General features: G+C 36.2%; 1 protein-coding gene across 3 annotated transcripts in view; it reads left to right on the forward strand.

The window, feature by feature from the left end:
• LOC128030060 (protein PTHB1) overlaps positions 1 to 20365 on the forward strand; it is a 149967-nt gene that overhangs the window by 99623 nt on the left and 29979 nt on the right. For all 3 annotated transcript variants that reach the window (XM_052617536.1, XM_052617535.1, XM_052617537.1), the window contains one exon: positions 3349 to 3468. In XM_052617536.1, coding sequence (XP_052473496.1) covers positions 3349 to 3468 — 120 coding nt within the window. The remainder of the gene's footprint in view (positions 1 to 3348; positions 3469 to 20365) is intronic.

Raw genomic sequence — 20365 nt, forward strand, 5'->3', positions numbered from 1 at the left:
AGAACAGTGCTGCCAGGATCCTAATGAGGATAAGAAAATATGACCATATCACACCCATCCTTCACTCACTCCACTGGCTCCCTGTCTCATACAGGATTAACTATAAAATCATCTTTCTTACCCATCAATGCATCCACGGAAACTCACCCCCCTACTTAAAGGAACTACTTGCAACACAAAACTCTTCATGCAACCTCCGTTCTGGAAACAAAGCCCTTCTTCAACCATCCAGAACTAAGCTCTGCACTATGGGGGATCGACCCTTCTGCTCAGCTGCGCCGCGTCTTTGGAATTCCCTTCCAGAAAACTTAAGGGCTCCTCAACCCATAGACTCTTTAAAGAAAGAACTAAAAACCTTTCTTTTTAAACAAGCATTTTTTAAGTGTTCTTTCTGGTTTTTAATTTTGTTTATGTGTAGCACTTTGGGATTGTTTTTAACTATGAAAAGTGCTTAACAAATAAAATATATTATTATTATTATTATTATTATTGAACATATGTGATTGTTTCACCACAGGGTGATAAGATCAGAATTGACTTTTAATTATCTGTGTTAAATATGTTAGTCACTATTCTGTGTAATTTTTCATTCACAATCATTTCACTGTATGCAATGCCAAAATATAAATATATTCAGAGGAGCCGAACTGTCAACGTCTTGCTGTTTAAAATGAAATGTTTAACATTGTACAGCTTATTCATACAGCCATTTTAAACACAGGAAGAAGAGCACCAACGCACACACAATGCAGCAATACTGAAAATGAGCCATGGTTTTATTACAAATAAAACGTCAAAAAACTGCAATGGTAGTTAACCCATTAACTGTCACTCATATTTTTGAACATTGACTTTGTAGTGCACTAACTTAAATTTGTATAATTCATGAATGAAAACATTTTGTAACATGATATTGATGTACCATTTTCATGGTAATGCAATGTCTGATTTTAAAATGAATTTTGAGATTTTAAGTTTTCAGTTGATATATAATTTCTCATGATTTCTAAAATGTGATAGAGAAAAAGGCAACAAACAAGTCTTGTTTTTTTAACAAAGGTCAAAATTCCTGTTATAATTTAGATTTTTGAGGGTGCACTCTTGTCATAAACTAATCTATTACTTTTCCTACATAATTTTTATCAAAAAACATTGATAAAATATATATTTGGGAGTCTTTGACCTTTCCAACGATATATAGTTTGTCAAGATTAGATTAGATTTAATTGTAATATAGTGAAGTAAATGTTGGCGTCCCACAGAGCGGACGGGTGACAGTTAACAGGCTAAACCATAGTAACCACAAATAAACCCAGGTTTTGCTACACTAACAATAGTATTACTATGGTATTTGTAGTAAAAATTTGGTTATGCAAATGGCAATCCACAACATGGTTACTACACTTTTACTATAGTATATCCATTGTTAATTTTCAGTCAAACTCATTGAAAACTGTAAATTCAACAGATATAAAATATGATTAGTAAGTGAAAAATACTGTGAGAATCAGAAGACAATCGCTGGACCTCGGCAGATTTTGGGGAAATACATTTGTTATTCAGAATGCATATTTATAGGAACATTTCAGCAGGTTGATGATAATTCATGTTAATGCACAGAATATTATTCATTCTTTTTTTTTTTTATGCATTAGAAACTGTCTTTCTGTAGGAGCACTAAACACTGACTGGAAACTCCCGAGCTTTACTAGAACACGGAAGTAGTTGTGCAAGTAATCCATGGAGTAATAATCATACGTAAGCTAAATAGTCATAAAAAAAAAGGTTGTAATAAACCTATTCATTGTAATGCTTAAAATGCTATAATTCAGTAATATGATTTCCTGACTATTTCTGGAGGAAATATCATCACAAGAGTTATTCCATGCATTTCTTTGCCATTTGACTAATTAACTTCTAATTGTCCTTTTCCTTAAACAGGACTTCATTATCAAATATAAAACCCAGTGACACACATGAGAGGAGATACTGAGGCAGGCCTAGGCTAAAGTAAATCTTTTAGATAAAACAAGTCTAAATTTTTCTATCTTTTTTTTTCCTCTCATGAACTGAAGCCATAAATGGAGCCAAGAGTCCATTTCAGGCTTAGACCAGACACTATTGAATTGCTTGTTGGCAGATATCAGGTTTTGTTTTTGTAAGATTTGAAAGCATTCTTCTTGTTGAGTTGTAGGAGTAGTTAAGTGTCGATCACAGAAAAACCCTCCTGCTGTGAGGCTGAGTACTTCTACACAAATACCTGTGTTATGAGACCTCTGTCTCTGATCTAAAATAACGCTCCTAAAAGAACAGCCTGTTGAGGTCTGTGTAAATATTAGAGGAGGATTATGATAAGCTTTTCAGAAGAAAGTAAGCGGTTTCACCTGATTTGTCTATTTGGGGTATGTGGTTTAAAAAAGAGAAAACAAACTCCAGAAGGATTGTGGGTAAGAGGCTGGACCGAGAGACATAAGAGGCTGATTCATCAGTCCCCCTTAAAAACGTAAAAACTCCTTATTCTGGCTGATCCTCAGCACACCTAAGTCGTGGTATTGCCAGCCTAAGACTCGAACCCACAACCCTAGGGTTACCACTAGGCCACAACTTCCCAATGCATATGTGTTTTATGTTTTTTTTTATCCTATTTGATTTACATTTACATTAACTCATTTAGCAGACGCTTTTATCCAAAGCGACTTACAAATGAGAACAACAGAGGAAGTCAGGTCAACAAGAGAACAACTTCTTTTGAACTTCTTTGGGATGGCACCACAAGGAGACGTTCACTTGCAGAGCGCAAACTTCTGGAGGGCACATAAGATTTTGATAAATAAGGAGTTTATGGGATAGTGATATAGTTAGAATATAGAGCTCATACTTTATTCATACTTTATTCAAAAGTCCAAACTGAGTAAAATAAACAATTTGGTGGATATGTTTATGATTAGAGCTCTGTAGTTTTCATTGTTGGGGCAATGTTTATAATGCAGTGCAATACCATGATGAGAGACATGAGGTGTACATTAAACGCTCCTCAAAACTTGATGTATAGTATTTGATTCTCAGATTTCAAAAAGCCTTTTCAAAAAAATCTTTTCAATTTTAGAGCAAAAACACACATGTAACACAACAGACAGTTTTAGAATTATACTTAACTTTTACTTCCTAAAAAGTCTGAACTGTCAATCAAAGGGCAAGTGTACAAGTTTGTCAGCAGGGTTGTTTAGCCTGAAATATTAAAAAATATCCATCCAACTGGTTAGCTTTACAGGGTTAAGTGGAGTACAGAGTTATGCTACTGTAACAAGTAATTTATTCTTAATGATGAAAATTGTTGTTGTTCTGCAGTTGGTTGTGAGTCCTTGCCTGAACCGATAGTTGAGCAGGAGGAGGAACCACCACTGCAGCAGGACTCTGCAAAGTACATTAAAAAGAAACAGCCCTCCAAGAGAATCAAGAGCAAGTCAGGTAAGACATGTGGCTTTCCCAACACCTCAGAAAGCCTTACTGTTGCACTGAATTAACAAGGTTGGTAAGATGACTGTGACATTGTATACTGCAGACTGATAGAAAATCTCTACCAAGATGATAACCAAGTGCTTGTGTAGAGAATGTGAACAAGTAACAGGGTCAAGTTCTATGATAAGTGAGGAAATACTGTTTTGTGTAAGATTGTGTTCATATATATGTTTAAGCAGGTCTGCATCACCTGCAGTAATTTGTTTAATCCAGAACCTCCGACATCGTTAATGATCTGAAGATTTGTGAAACGTACACAAAGAAGAAAAATTAAAACTCAAAACGCTTTACATTCTAAATGACCAAATTGCCCAAATCCAGTTTAAGTGATGAAACTCCAATTTTTGTAAAAATGAAAGAAACGTCATTCAGAACAATTGAGCTGAATGTCCTCTGGTAAGCTTAAAAATGGCATTAGTGTTGGAATATCTAAAATGAGTTGTAATTATTGACTAGTTCTGTGTAATTGCTTTTTTTTTTTTTTTTTTACAGTGCATAGAAGTGCACCATAGATGTGTAAACTAATACATTTTGACTTTTGCTAAACCAGCATAACCAGCTCCATATGTGTGGATTTACTGATGAATTAAACTTGCTCAGTAGCTCACCTGGTATATAGCATTGGACTTTCAATATACTGACTGCCTGTGAGACACTACTAAGGATAGAAGAGATCAAAGACTAGCATGGTGTGATTTCTTTAGCAAATGAGTTTTTATCCCACTCACTGGACATTTCACTTTGAAAGTGTCACATGCTGTGTTAAGCAAGCAAATGTCATCACAGGTACATTTCTTTTAGATGAGCCTGTGTTGTTAATCTCATGTATTTAAAGTTACTGTTACCTATTTCCCAGATAGTCTAGATTTCCATGGCGTGAGCACTGATAACAGTAGATCCTCCGTACACCTCAAATATTGGAGAAACTCTGAATGCTCATTATTTGGTTGTTGCTTTTGTCTTTGAAGAGGTAGATCTGCTCAGACATGTCGCTCAGTCGCTAGCTCTCCTCTGTGTGAGGTTTTCAACGGACCATTCCCCCTAACAACATAGAAATATTTAGACTGAGGAAGCCATTAAACAGGAACAGTGAGGAAGGATATCTGATACAGTTGAAAGGATTTAAACACAGTCTCTGATGTTAATTGAAACAGAAGCCACTCTTTCATGTGTCTTTCATCTCTTTTAATACAAATTCAAAGTTGACATGTCGTCTGGGTATCATACATCAGATCACCAAAAAGACTCTGGAGTAACACTGTATATTCATAAACATGGATTGTTGGCTATTAAACACCCTAAATTCAGATCCATGTAACTCTAGGGGTGGCTTAACTGCCGTTTATACAGGTTGCTTGTTATAAGAACTGTTAAGTAATTCATAGCCAGCAAAGTAAATGATTTTTTAAAATATTATTATGGTGAAAAAAAACTTCTGTATGAAGCATGTTAGATGTAAGATTTCCATATGAAACACATATTTAGTTTCCTTTCTCAGCATTACTATTATTGACAGAGATGAATGCATCTCTCATGATGAAAACAGTAATAACTTTTATGCATTTCATGCTGTTTATCTTCCGCAACAGTTCAATGACTGAACTTCTGAAATCTACTGCACACACATTTTCATGGGAGCTGCTGAAATCACCCATTTTATAGTTCATTACTCATTGAGAACTGTCTCTTAAATTGGTATCCCGCATTAAACAACAGAACAATTAAAAAATCAGTGTCACTGTCAGCAGTTTTGACATAAAAACCATAAAATAAATGAATAGCCCATGCCATATGTTATGATTAGTAAATTTTTTTACAGAAAAAAATCAGTTGTATTCCCCCCAAGTCACTAACAGAATTATGTAAATGAATTTCATTTAAAAGCAAACTTTGATTGGTCACACTATATTCATATTTTAGTCGAAATATTTTTGTTTTCTCTGTCAAAGAGTGCAGTTTTTGTCCAGGACTGACAGGACTTCATGCCAGCAGTCAACAGTATGAATAAGGCCCCGTTCACACGGAGACAGAGCTTACCCCAGTCCGATCTTTTTTTTTCTCATCTCAAGAAATATCCGCGTCCACACGAAACCGCATAATGATGTAGTATACATGCCAGACCAGTATGTGGCGCTGTAATTCTGCCACAGAGATACACTAAAAACAGAGAAGAAGACTTGGACTATGCTCATAAACCTTGCGCGTGGTACACAATCGAACATGGAACAATACATTTACTAATCAGTGTTAATGTTAGTTAATAAAAAGACAATCGTTCAGTGTTTGTTCATGTTTTTGTTGCTGTTACATGACGTAGAGGTGTCTGACTAGGGGGGAGACATGGGCTGATGACGTCATCGTTGCAGAAAATATACGGATTAGCCGTCCAGACGAAAACGCAAAGACGGCGTTTTCAAATTTATCCACTCTGGGACCCGGTTTCAAAAAATAGCGGTTTCACCTGATGAAAACGCCGGAGGCGTGTGGACGAAACGCCTATCTGATAAAACATTTGTGCGTATTCACAGAAACGTGTCTCCGTGTGGACGGGGCCTAAGCCTAGATCTTAAGCACCCCACTGACAGAACTCTCAGCTGAGTTAATGGCTCTTTTCATTGCCTCTGGCAATTGTTTAATTCAAGGGTGTCAAAGCATACTACTGAACAGCCACCAACCTGCAGATGTTTTGTTCCAGCCCTTATCCAACATACTTGCCTGTAATTTTCAAATAATTCCTAAACACCTTGAGTTCCAGGTTAAATTGAAGAATGCTTTTCCATCCTTAATCAGAGAGAGTCACAGACTACCAACAGAGGATGGCGAGATTTCAATCTAACGGTTATGTTAGGTGTAACATCTTTGACAATGCATTAACACAGCATTAACTTGTCATTCTGTACTCTTGTTCTCAAATATCAGGTGGTATTCCAAAAGAGCGAATCTAATCACCATGTTGTGCAGAAAGAAAATTCTATGCAATCTGTTATTGTTTTTTCTTTAAACGACCTTATTCAAGCCACAAAAAGACAAACATACTAAAGGATGAAGGATCCGGATGGCAAAACTGTGGCCAAAATTGTACAGTGTGCCCCCACTTTAATAGCAGAAATTCAGATTTCTCAGTGTATGGAGAGTTTAAGATTTAGAGCTAGTAATAAATGGCCTTTGCATGCTGATGTGTGTAATGATTAAGGCTTGATTGTCTCTATATTTAGCAGATTGTCATACGGTTTCCATTATATTACTGGTGCTATATCAGATAGAGCTGAAACCCGTAGATAGCAGAGATGAGAGGGAAGCTGATGCCCATAAATGAGTTGCAACTAAACAGGCCTCATTAATCTCTCATTATGTTAATGTTCTCAGAGCAGCAGGGTAAATCTGCACAAAATACTCAAGACAAAGTAGAGCTACTCATGTGAAGCACACAAGAGATGAGACTCAATGTTAATTCCAATAGAGTTTGAAATTAATATATTGCTAAACTTACAAAAGCATATTCTAACAAGCGTGAAAAATACAAGACACACAAATCTTGGGTAAAATAGTTGATTTATCCAAAAATCTATTTTATATTTTAGTGTCAGACAAAAAAAAAAAAAAAAGGTTACACCACTCCACTTGTACAATCTTGGGTGGATTTTTCAGCTTGCTGCAATGCATTCTGGGATTTGTAAAGCATAGAGTGCAATAATGCCCATCCACTTTTTCAGGACCCTCCCAAAGGGATAAAAAAAAAAAACCATTTGTTAAAGTGTTGAAGCCATAAACCAAACCAACCAGCAGCAATGTGAATTACATTAACTTTGATTTTGTTTTCATACAACTTTAATGATACCAATACTTATTATTTCTTAAATTGGTATGTGATTTTTCAAAAATAAGTTAAAAAAAAAGTTTATAATTAAATATTATTAAATATTTATAATTTAAAATATATATATAATTCCACTTAAAAGCATTACACATCCACATGACACATGCTGGCCATTAATAAAAAATAAATAAATAATTCTAAAAGCAAATACGAGCACAATAAAAAAAAAAAATACAATTGGGTATAAACATAATCTCCAATTTTTCAGTGTAACAAGTTCCCCTGAAGGGTGAGTCGAGATGCAAAAGAATGTGCAGTTTTATTAAATATATAGATACAAAAATTGAACTAAACCATGACATAAGCATGAGAACTTAACTAGAACGTGACTTGACAATCTCACCAACAGAAAGTAACAATAACAAAACTGGACAACTGACTAGGGAAATATGAGCGCTAGATATACACACATGGACCAATGATTAAACAAGACACACCTGAAACTAATCATGACAATAAACCAATTAGAACATAACACATGACATAAAGGAAGTACATGACAGGATATACATGAGAGGCACAGGCAATCAGAAATATCAAAATATTTCTAGAATGAGAAAGTAAAAAATATAAGACATGAAAACATGAACAAAAAATCCATAAAACAGATATGAGATACAGAAATACTGTGATTAAATATTTATCAGGGATGTGATTTTTCCGTATAAATACGGATTTCCATATTTTCCAAATGGCCTTAAGATATTACCTAAACAAACTGCGAAAAAGAAACCGCATGGACGGAATGGTCCTGAGAGCGCTGTACGAGCTCGCGGTGCCATCTGCAGGACAGTTCAAAGTGCTCAAATGATTCAAAGCGCCAAACGCGAGTCAAATCAGCACTGAAGCACATTGACCCGGTGACTTTTTATGAATGGCGGTGAGAATTTGAAATGTTTCCGTGGTGTGATAAGATTCCCAACGGTTGTGATGTAATTATATAATAGGCTGTAGTGTGACACACTACATGTCTTCTGTTACAGTACTGTTTAGTTTCAATTCACTACTATTGCTAGCTGTGCTTGGTTTGAGACACTTTATTTTATTTGCATTTGGGAACGCAACATTCGTCATTAGAAACATTTACAGTATAAATATGTTTTTGTTTACAAAGAGAGGTTTCAGTGTCAAATAGTCCTTCAAAAATCATTATAATATGCTGATTTGCTGCTTAGGAAATATTTATGATTAATATCAATGTAAAAAAAATTGTTGCTTAATATTTTTGTGGAAATGATACCTGAACAACACCGTAACATTAGCTATGTTTCCAACCACCCATTTTCATGCACATTTTGGATTATCGCATTGAAAAATAAAGCGCTGGATGGAAACGCCACGATGAGCATAAATTCAAAAAAATGCACACAACTGAGTAAAATAAACTTTTTATCCAATAAAAAAAAAGATTTACATAAACTATGATAGAAACACATTTAACGAATAAATTCCACCATGTGCATTGAAAAAGTAATGTTACTTTGCTCTATGAGATTGGATAACTTGACGAACCAGTGGACCGATCTTCTTCACAGCATGTATGTTTTCTCTTACACTGCGTTCCCAAGCAGCAGGCATGTGCCTCTAAAAGCAATAATCGCATTTACATATGAAAATGTATATATTCGGTGGCTTCTCCTAGTTCTTTTATATTTAGATATTTAGTTCCAGTTCATCAGGAAGTGATGCAACGCAACACAATCAAAGAGTTTTAGCATTTAATGAAATATGTATTTTATATCGATGTCAATATCAGCTATTTAAGATCACAGATGCAGGGTGTTTCTCTAAAGGACAACAAAACAACTACAGCGAGCCTCTGAGGAAACTTTTGAGTTCATTTGAGATTTTGCTTGGTTGGTTATCAGAATTTGAGCCCAGACCCAATGCGTACTACAAAAATTACACCGCTAGGTTCTCATGACTCACAACCTTAGAGCCAGAACTGTCACTGACGAAAACTAGGCACATAATGCCCCTGCTCATAAATACTTTATAATTAATTGAGTTACCAAATGTTCGAAGTGCAAAGACCTCCACACTCCCACATGCTAGGGCTGGTCCGAATACCATTTTTTGAGCTGTAAAGCTTCAATAGTAATCAACACCAAATATTCAAAGCTTCAGAGGAAGGGGCAGAACATTTTCTTCTCTCTAATAAAGGTAAGAATCTCTGTGTGTCTTCTCTATTCGCATTTTTATTATGTCGAGAACCGTTCATCCAGTCGACTTCACGTGTTTCGGGTGTGTTGCTATGGACCCAAGGGAGTGCAGTGGGGAATTTTGGTGCAATATAGACATGCAACACGTTCAGAATGAAACAACTTCTAATAAACTACAGAACAGCACGATCCGGAACCGGCACAACAGGTTTTACTGCAGAAAAATAAAATAAAACCACACTGAGAGGTTTGCTTCAGAAGAAGTTGTGAGTTTGGCATTGAACAAAAGTGGCTTTTGTGTCGTTTTTAACAAGATACCTTTAAGTTTGTTAAAAGGAAGCAATGAACAGTAAAATATACTTTTCCTGATCCCAGCTGTGCAGTGGGCTGTTAACCTCACTGCATGTGCTATCAGAGCATCAATGAATAACAGATGTTCCTCATCATGGTCCCCAACAACTCATTGAAACACTCTACTCAGGCTGTGTCCAATCTGTGTTTTTTTTTTTTTTTTTTTGCCATTGGCTGATATTTTAATTATGTGTGTTTGAGTTATGATTTTGATTAGGCTGTATGGTAATTCCCCAGTTTAATCAGATAGTCAGTAGTTTTCCAGAAAAGAAGGATCTTAAAACAAATATCTTTTTCAGTGTGCACTGAAAAATACCTGCTTACACTCACACCTGTAGTTAGTTCCATCCAATTACGTGGTAAAAACTGGGATTTGTTAAATATAGAGGAATGGAAATTAGATATATTTCCAGATAGCACTCATTAAAAAAGACAAGAAAATGCAAAGCTAAGAGAAGTGTTAATGGCAAAGCTGTTGAGAGATGTGTTTAATTGCATTAGTTAATTAGATCTGCTTCATGGCAACGGCACAGCAGGGAAAGTGTAAGGAGATTACACAAGCTGATCTGTTTGGAGTTTGTTGGCAGGACAGTCCGTGTGGTTTCAGTGGCGGGCGGCCAGCCATCATGTGGACAGAGAACTCCGTAAGAAACCGCCCGCAAACACTCACACATTCCACATCTCCCGCAAGCTCTGAAATGAGAATCTCCTTGAAAACACTGTCCACTGCCTGACTCCTACATGTGATTCATAACCTAAAAATATACTCCTGCTCCTAAATATATACATTGGAGGCAATAGACTAATTCAACAAATTATCAAAAGACTTAATTATATTTTTACACTTTAAATATATTTATCCAGGGAAACCCATTCTTCCAAAAATATTATCCCATTAATAGCCAGAAGTTGGAAATACCTTGACTGAGCGGCAGTGTTTGTTTTCTAATGTTAGCATGGCCACACAAGCAGGCTACTATGATCATTAGTCACATCATGCACTCCAAATGTGAAAATCTGGTCAAACAGGCACATAAATATATAAATATTACACATTACATTTGTAAGACAATATGTACAGTTTAACAGTTTTAATAAAATGTATATTTTTATTATTTATTAAGAATCAGTTCACTCAGAAATGAAAAAATATTTTACTTAACCTAATTGTCATTAAAAGTCCATAAGACTTTCATTCATCTTCAGAACAAAAGTTGAAATTTTATTGTTTTTATTATGTTTTTTTATTTATTAAAATTTTAATTTTAATATTCTCTCAATTTTTTGTCCACCCATGTCTAGGTAATAAACCTTTTCAGGCTTCAAAAACTCCTGAATCCATATAAATCAAGCTGTTTTAATCAAAGAATGATGAACAGAGCTTCATTTAGGCTTTTATTCAGATATTAACATTGATCAACGGTCATTCATAAAAATCAACATCAGTGCATGGCATTTGGAAGCTCAAACATGATTCTAGACTTAAAAATATGTTCATTTGTGTTCTGTCTTTTGAGTAAAAGAAAATGAAAAGAGAAAGACTTCACATAAAAGATGACAGATTTTTTTTTTTACTCTGTACCACAGTTGAATATGCACTTGCTTAGATAGTCCCACTGTTGGAGTCCGAATTGACTTAAGCAGAGCAGTGTTTTGAGAACGTCATAGATCAATGTTGTTTAACTCTTCAGGAAGTTTTCATAGTTGCGTCTGCATATTACCGTGGCATCAAAGTATTTAAACATCAAAACTAGTACACATTACGTCTTTCAATTAAGAATGAGGCTCTGGATTAAAGCTGTGTTGGCCCATGAGTCTTTTGTCGGCTCTATGGCTGCTTTGTCTGTTAAATCCACTTGCTGCTCTGTCCTGCTGACCACTGCAGAACCGGCGTGTGAGTCAGCACATCTGATTAACCCCGCTCACCCTCACTGCAGGAGTTTCAGTAGCCGCTGAGATGTGATTAAGAATGACATTTGACACATCTCATAGAACTGTATGTTTGTTTACTCCATGTGTATATGGTTATACCCCACGCGGATTCATGCTGACGGTTTTGTGAATTGCAGCCCCTCCTCCTCCTTGTCTGACAGCATTTAACTTCGCTCTGTCTCTGTTTTTTTTTCTCAGAATCACAGAAGCAATGTACTTTTTGTGTCAACAGTATGGTTGTCCCACTTGATACAATCAGAAGCACTTGACACCATTAAAAAAAAGGACTGAATTGATCATTCTTACTGCCTGGTTAGATCTTAATTACTTAGATTTGACTGATTAAGCATGTTCCTTGTTTAGATCCGTGAACAGATCAATTCTATAATGTTGGCATTGTGAAACTTCTTGCCTTGTTACAGCTACAAGTTTACAAACTCTGAAGATTATAAAAAACTTAACTTTTTTATTAATTTATTTTTATACATTACATTGTTTGCATATTTTAGTTGTCAGTGTCATTCAATGGATGAATGCAGCACACATGACATCGAGTATTTACCGTATATTTCGGACTATAAGTCACACCTGAGTATCAGTCCAAAAATACATCATGACAAGGTAAAAAACATATATACGTCGCACCGGACTATAAGTCGCATTTATTTAGAACCAAGAACCTAGAGAAAATATTACCGTCTTCAGCCGCGAGAGGGCGCTCTATGTTTTCAGTGTAGACTACAGGAGCACTGAGCAGCATAGAGCGCCCTCTCGCGGCTGTAGATGGTAATGTTTTCTCTTGGTTAATTTCTCTCGGTTCATGTCAAATTAATTTTGATAAATAAGTGGCACCTGACTATAAGTCGCAGGACCAGCCATACTATGAAAAACAGTGTGACTTATAATCCGGAAAATACGGTACATGAATGCTTTAGCAGTGTGAATCCACATAGTATATAACCCTTTTTCTGATTTACAAGTGTGAAACCTCCATGGGATTAAAAGCATGATTTAGAACAATTATAACATTGAGTTGAGTTATTGAGTTTTCTGCTATGGTAAGCATGCTCAGTAGCTCACCCGTTACAGTATTGCACTTGCGATGTGAAGTACTCAGGCATTGTGAAACATGAGTCACAATAAATAGATTGAAGACTTGTAGAGAAATGGCATGGTTGCCTCAGCAAATGTGTTTTTAACTTAAGTTTTATTTTGTTAAAGGGGGGGTGAAATGCTATTTCATGCATACTGAGTTTTTTACACTGTTAAACAGTTGGATTCCCATGCTAAACATGGACAAAGTTTCAAAAATTAAGTTGTACGTTTGAAGGAGTATTTCTGTTCCAAAAATACTCCTTCCGGTTTGTCACAAGTTTCGGAAAGTTTTTTTCGAGTATGGGTCTGTGTGACGTTAGATGGAGCGGAATTTCCTTATATGGGTCCTGAGGGCACGTCTGCCGGAAGAGCGCGCGGCTCTTTACTAGAGAAGAAGAAGAGCGCGCGCTCCCGTATAGCACAGCACTGAGAGCACAACACACTTCACTGATCACAGCGAGAGTGTCGCGAAATGTCACAAAAGAAGTGTGTTTTTGGTTGCCAGGGCAAGACAACCCTGCACAGATTACCAAAAGAGAAACAGCATTAAGGGACCAGTGGATGGAGTTTATTTTTACAGAGCATCAACGGAGTTGTGCAAGTGTTTGTTCCCCTGCATTTCGAAGATGCTTGTTTTACAAACAAGGCCCAGTTTGACGCCGGATTTGCACATCGCTTATTTCTTAAGGATAATGCAGTCCCAACGAAAAAGGGTCACGATTGTGTGTTGGAACCGCATGCGGTGAGTAAAACTGCTTCAAATATCTCTGTGTTGTTAACTTAGCTATCGGCGCATAAGCACATCAAGTAAACAACATGCGATGTTGTCATCAAACTGCACTTTCCACATCTACAGCTTAAAAGAAAAAAAAAGACGACAAAGAAAGTGGAACTTAGACATTTTCCAAAACAGCTAAGCAAATATATACAGTTTCAGTACATACCACATAGAGACTGATTGCTGATGCTGCTCTTGTTCAATTTCAGCCTCTGGATCTGATTCTGGATCATAAATATACACTGAATCTGACTGTTAGCCGTGGTTTGTTTTGGTTGGTTTTGTCCTCACAGTGTCACAGCTTCCAGACGTGCTCAACACAAAAGCCTACTGGCGCTCGTGATTCTTTAGCTCCGCCCACACGTCACGCCTCCAGGCACTCGTGTTTTTCCGGGAAAAATCGGTACAGACTATCTTTCTCTTATGAATATAATAAAACTAAAGACTTTTTGGAGTTATGAAGGATGCAGTACTACTCTATAGGTACTCAAGATTAACAGGATATTGAGTGAAAACGAGCATTTCACCCCCCCTTTAACTCAAAAATATTCACTTTATTTTTAAAACGTAATTAAGCATTACTATTTAGTGGCTCTAACTAGAAATTTCATTTCTAAACCAACGGCTACATACAGCTACCATAAATAAATCATAGCCAGATTCACATTCATCTGTTTTAGATACAGTTTCACATTGTGGTGAAAACGTGCAAGAAGCAATGCAATTTTGCAGAAATGTCACCACAGGCATGTTGGAGGAATTTTACAAGGACAAACATCAATCAGAAAAGGTATTTTTCTACTGTCGCGATCTTTTATAAATATGCCATGTTAAACTGCATTATTTTGATAAAGCCCTTCAAGATCAGATGGTGTGTTGTGTATTTTGAGCTGTTTAAGGTTGTCTGAGGTCAGGTCTCAGGGTGATACTTGCTGAAGCCGTGACAGGAACACTGATCCAGGTTGAGCTTCCAGCCTCTATTTTTAGCCTCAGCTGTTGTAATTAACCTCACCTATTAACTTCAAACTATAAAATTGCTCTCTGATCAGCAGAAGGGCATGGTGCTGAAAGAATGACCTCACTGCATCCGCCTCCAACAGTTGCTCCAGCTCTAATCCTGCTCCGATTGTACCTTGCAAGGATTAGAGAGCATTTTAATTTAGCCAATCGGTTCATCTTAAATCAACAAGGCTCTAAGTCCAGCCTGCCTTGTCAAACACAAACAGCCACATGCCCTTGACCTCAAACACAAACAAACCCTCTTTGTGCAGCCACAGAGTGCAGTAGCTGGTGACACATTTTCATAAAGCGGCTTGTCTTTTATTTAGAACAACTGTATTTAATATATTTGCTGTCCGTGTTTTTTTTATTTGCACTTTTTTCATATCTAACATTGTTGCTACTGTATTTCCTTAGTGGTTTTCCCACTTCTGACAGTTTGGAAGAGAGTGATTTACTCTCAGCCGGTTCAATTTCACAGCTGAGGAGAGTATACAATCCCAACTTTTTCTTTCTTGCCTTTATTAATATTTAATTGCTTAGACTAGAGGAAATAGATTACATTTAATTAAAAGTTAAATTATTATTTTGTTAACAAAAAATCACTTTTCCATATAGCTAACTTTAAACTGCTTTTCCCGAAGCCTTCTTAACACTACGTAATTCGTAAGTTATACCTTAGGTTGTACCTTTATGTTAATACGTGTTTCCCAGAACATTCTTAGTGAAGTATACCTTCTGTAAGTCATTCGTTCATAAGGTTAGTCTGGAGCACTCTTAGCTATACCTTATCACTGTTCACACTGTGCAAAAAACGTCCTCACTTTTCAGTCGATACGATTGTAATTCTGTAGCAAGAAAAAGTGCAGAACCAAACAAATATTACAATTCTAAAGTTGTAAAACAGCCAGTGTTCAATTAGCTGCTTGACTTATGATGTTTCTCTTTGCACATGTACAGTATAATGTGAAGCATTCGTATAGGCTGTATTTTTTAGTTTATGTATAGGTAATAGGGGTACGTACCTCGGTTTTAAAGTCAAGGTTCGGTTCATTTAGTAGGTACAGTAAGGGAAAGAAATGCAAACATTAAACTGCAAGTTGTTTATTACTATAAACTTTTTTTTGACAATTTGTTTTTTTAATACTTTTTAATAATATATATATATAAAATAAAAAAGAATAAGGAATAAAATACTGCTGCAAAGTTCTCCACTAAATAAAATGCTCTCAGTCTCAAACCAATATCATATAATAGAATATAATGGAAAATTTAAATAAATAACTATGATTACAGTGCAGCATTACCAATCCCAGCTTGTAGGCCTGCTCATATTTAAAAATATATATAAAACTTTTCCAAATTGTAAAGTGCAGCTTGAAGAGTTTCAGTTTTTAGACCTGCTCAGATTTCGTTATTGCGTTGGACCGGTCGGAATTAAGATCAAAGGTCTGTTTATATACCGACAGGAGCTGCGTTTAAATTACTATCTTTTTTTTCCTAGTTGTAGTGATGTTCACACTCGCGTGATGCCTTTTGAAAACCTTAGGCCGGTGACACACTGCCATATTGCACCTGTCAAACATAGTCTATTTTGCCGTCAGTACTGTTGACGGTGTTCTTTATCAGTAGGCTTTATATTTATGCTCAACATGAAGTATAGATATTGTTGTCGTGCAGACAGGATTCTGGTCTGTTGGCGGCCTCCTTCTATGTCACCTACAGTAGCAGCAGCGTGATTCTGGTGTTTAAAGACACAGAAAACGCGAAGCAACTGACCGGCAGCAGAAACGGCACGCTCACGCCACGCAGCCAGTGTGTCACCGGCCTTAGAATCAGCTGCAGGGCGGGATTTGCGCTGAACGCGGAGACTTCTGCCACTTAATATGTTCATTTGGAAACACGAAAATGTATATATTCTGCAAACAAAATATTGCATTCGGTCATTCGGTACACACGTGCACCGTACCGAAAGCCCTGTACCGAAACAGTCTGGTACGAATACACGTACCGTTACACCCCTAATAGGTAAACATTTATATATAGGACTGTATTTTTAAAGTCTAATATGCTAATGCACATAAGAAGGTTTATCTTAAGCAGCATTCTGAAGTATAGTTTGGAGAAAACACATTTAGGAAAGGTAGACCCCTAGTTGAGAAGACTTTAGAGTCTCTACTGTCTTTAGAGACGGTAGAGACACCGTTATCGGAAAACACAGGTCAGATAATTTATTTAACTCAATGTCTTTAAGTTTCTTTTGGTGCTTTAATTTATAGGAGTCTAATACAGTAGCTCAAATATAGCTATGCTCATCCATTTTAAAATTAGAGGACATTAACCAAATAATGATGGTTTAAGTGTTTTAAATTTAAGCTTTATTATATTAAATAAAAAATTTCAACTAAAAACTTAAGTTCACCCGAAATTTAAATCCTGTCATCCTGAGATGTTTAGCAGAATGTTCACACTGCTCTTTCTCATACATTGAAATTAATTTGTACCGACACTGTTGAGTACTGTATTTCAGTATACCGGTCAGTGCACCAGTTATAAATCAGCTATAAATTGTACAAAACCATAGAAATTAATAATCTCAAAAGGATTACTGTAAGTAAATTCAATTTGAACCGCATACATACATTACACAATATATAACACATAGCAAAACCTGCTGTGTAAAGACCAGGGGTGTACAGTTCTTCTCCTGGAGTCCCACTATCCTTTTAAAGTTTAGCTCTTGTCCTAATTAAACACACTCGTAAAAGTCTTCAAGATGACTAACTTTTAAGTAACTGTGCTGCGGCAAGTCAAAGCTTAGAACTGATATCAGTGTTCACAAGATACACAGTCACATACTTTACATGCCATCTTTAAATCTAAGGATTCCTTTTGACAAAATTATGACATGACCACTTTAATAATTGACCCTGTAACAAAGATTGTGAGAAGTGCCAGGACATGGAGGTGTCTTCTCTCATGTTCAGTGCTGAGAGAAGACAGGTTAAGGATAATGAGAGGCTCTTCCAGTGAATTTTCCCAGGATTCAGTGCTGGAATGTTTCATTAGTGTGCTGTTAGCTGCTCCATTGGCTCTCAGGACACTACAACAATGTTTAGAATAAATTATTTCCCCATGTATACCTACAGGAAGACAGTGATTTATTCATATCCTGTTCCTGGTTGCTACTAGTGACATGGGCTCAAAGTAAAACATCAAGATCTCCTGTGAGATCTCATACCTGTGGCAGGCCTCCCTCAGAGCACATTAAAGCTGAAAATCCTGTAGTCTCGGTCACTGCAGGCTCATTGTTGCATGTGAAAAAAAAAAGAGCATGTGTCTGGGTGGATATACACATCATTACTTGCACAATGTGGACAGAGGTTGTGGTTTTCGGCACTCACCTCAGATTTACAAAAACTAAGGCTTTAAAATAGAACTCTGTCAAACACACTCAAAACCAATTCCATTCACAATAGCCATTACACCCTTAATTGTTCTAATTCTATAAAAAATAGCAATGTTCACACTATATATTGATAATGATGATGATAAAATTGGAACAGTATTGTTGGAATCACTTTCAGAATGATGATAAACGATAAAACTTTTGACAGTTACATGCATTTAAAGCGGCAAACATAACTGTAGTGCATACTTATAATAAACAAAATGTTATCTGTTGTCCATTGATGTCAACACTAGCATAGTTATTGTTAAGTTTATCATTCCAACCCAAAAATATTATAAGAACCTACTTCTCAGTTCACAATTAAGCTTCATTAAATATCATAACTTATAATAATAATATAACTAGGTTCCTGTTAACATTTTCAGCAACTGAAAATTTGGTGCATCCATACTGAATTAGAATTGAATTGAGATCGACAAATTGGATGAATGATTGTAATTAATTTACTACATTAAGGCAAATAAGGCATACAACTGTACATGCCAATTTATATATGTATGTCAATGTACTATGAATATAAAGGCACAACATAATCAATAACTCAAGAAGTAGAGCTCAAGAATTCAGCTACACAAGTGTTGAATCAACGTTCATGTTGAATTCACAGAAATATAATCTCACACTCTCTGGGCCCTATTTTAACGATCTAAACACAAAGTGTAAAGCGTACGGCACAGGTGCACTCAGGGCGTGTCCAAATCCACTTTTGCTATTTTAACGACGGCGTAACATGTAGAGTTGGTCTATGGCGCAATCTGGACGGGAAAATGAGAATAGCTGAAACTAGCAAACACACTTGCACTGCGCCTTGCATCGCATTGCGCCGGGTGAATGATAGGGTCCTCTATCTCCCTGTGTCGAGTTTCCTTTTTCTATGCTACACTTAGCTAAGTTGTTTTTCTTGCCAGTGTTAATGTAGCTCATCTCCATCTGTTTGTGTGACAGGAAGTCAATTTTCACAAACACAGATCCAGACTGCTGTGAGGCTCTATAGGTGGCCACTACTATGATTTATTTCAGTTCCAATATAAACAGCTTCACTGTTAAAAAAAGAAAAAACTGTCCCTCAGTCACTGTCTAGCTCTTCTCCTGACTTTAGTGAGCTGCCTATACCCAGGCAGGATTTTAAACTTGAAGGAACATTTTGTTGTAGTATTCAGGGACTGTCTTTGAAGAACACATGTAATGCTTAAGAATCATCTTAGACGGAAACAAAATTCTGTTACCTGCTTTTTGAAATGGCAGCGGCATATGTAGTGCAACTAAGATGCCTTAATACTGAAAAGTACAGTGGGTATAGAAAATAATTCATTACAATACCCACTGTATATTGTTTAATCTAATAAGAAAGAAAAAACTTAACCAAGTATTTCTTTGTTTTTTGCTGTTGCACTTAAAATTATTAGGATTATTCAAGTACAACATGACTGCTGAAACCAACTTTTGAGTTGAATCTTCCATAACATGAGCAGTCACTTATAAGTTTCCGGTTTGTGACGTATTCTTTTCACCTCTGTATTATGCTTAGTAAAGTAAAGTAAGCACAGCGCTGCACTGTTTAAGGGGTAACCACTGTATTTACAGGGTTAACCAATGTTTTTCAATAAGCGGCAACCTACTGCCATAGAGTGAATTTGTATTTTCATTCAGCCTGTCTGCCTTTTTTTTTCATTCAGACCAATTATATAGAACATACATAATCATGTATTAGGCTGAAATATGAGGTTTATTATTTAATAAAAAAAAATTTGTCAAAATTATTCAACTTGTAAAGTTGTTTAAAGTTAAGGATGTTGCCTTAGACATTGGTTTCCAATCAAGGTTGCTACCTAAACAACATGTAGCTCGATTCTAATTTCAAAATGAATTCAACAGCTGATTCCAATACATTTTCTGAAGATGTTCTGAAGAAATGTTCCTGTGGCTCAGTGTTAGAGCATCGCGTTAGCAGCTCAAAAGGTTGTGAGTTAAATTCCCAGGGAACAAACATACTGGTCAAAAGAATGTAAAGCCTGAATGCACTGCAAATTTTTTTGCCAGTCCGGAGTTTGCAGTTATGGCAGCTGCCTATATTGATAGTGGACAGTGAGGTAGCTTACAATGTTTTAGAACAGAACTTATTTCAAAGTCTTTGTTTTTAACAAAGGATATCTGCAACTTTTTTTTTTTTTTTTTTACTT

Source organism: Carassius gibelio, chromosome A16 (assembly GCF_023724105.1).
Source record: "Carassius gibelio isolate Cgi1373 ecotype wild population from Czech Republic chromosome A16, carGib1.2-hapl.c, whole genome shotgun sequence".
Classification (NCBI taxonomy): domain Eukaryota; kingdom Metazoa; phylum Chordata; class Actinopteri; order Cypriniformes; family Cyprinidae; genus Carassius; species Carassius gibelio.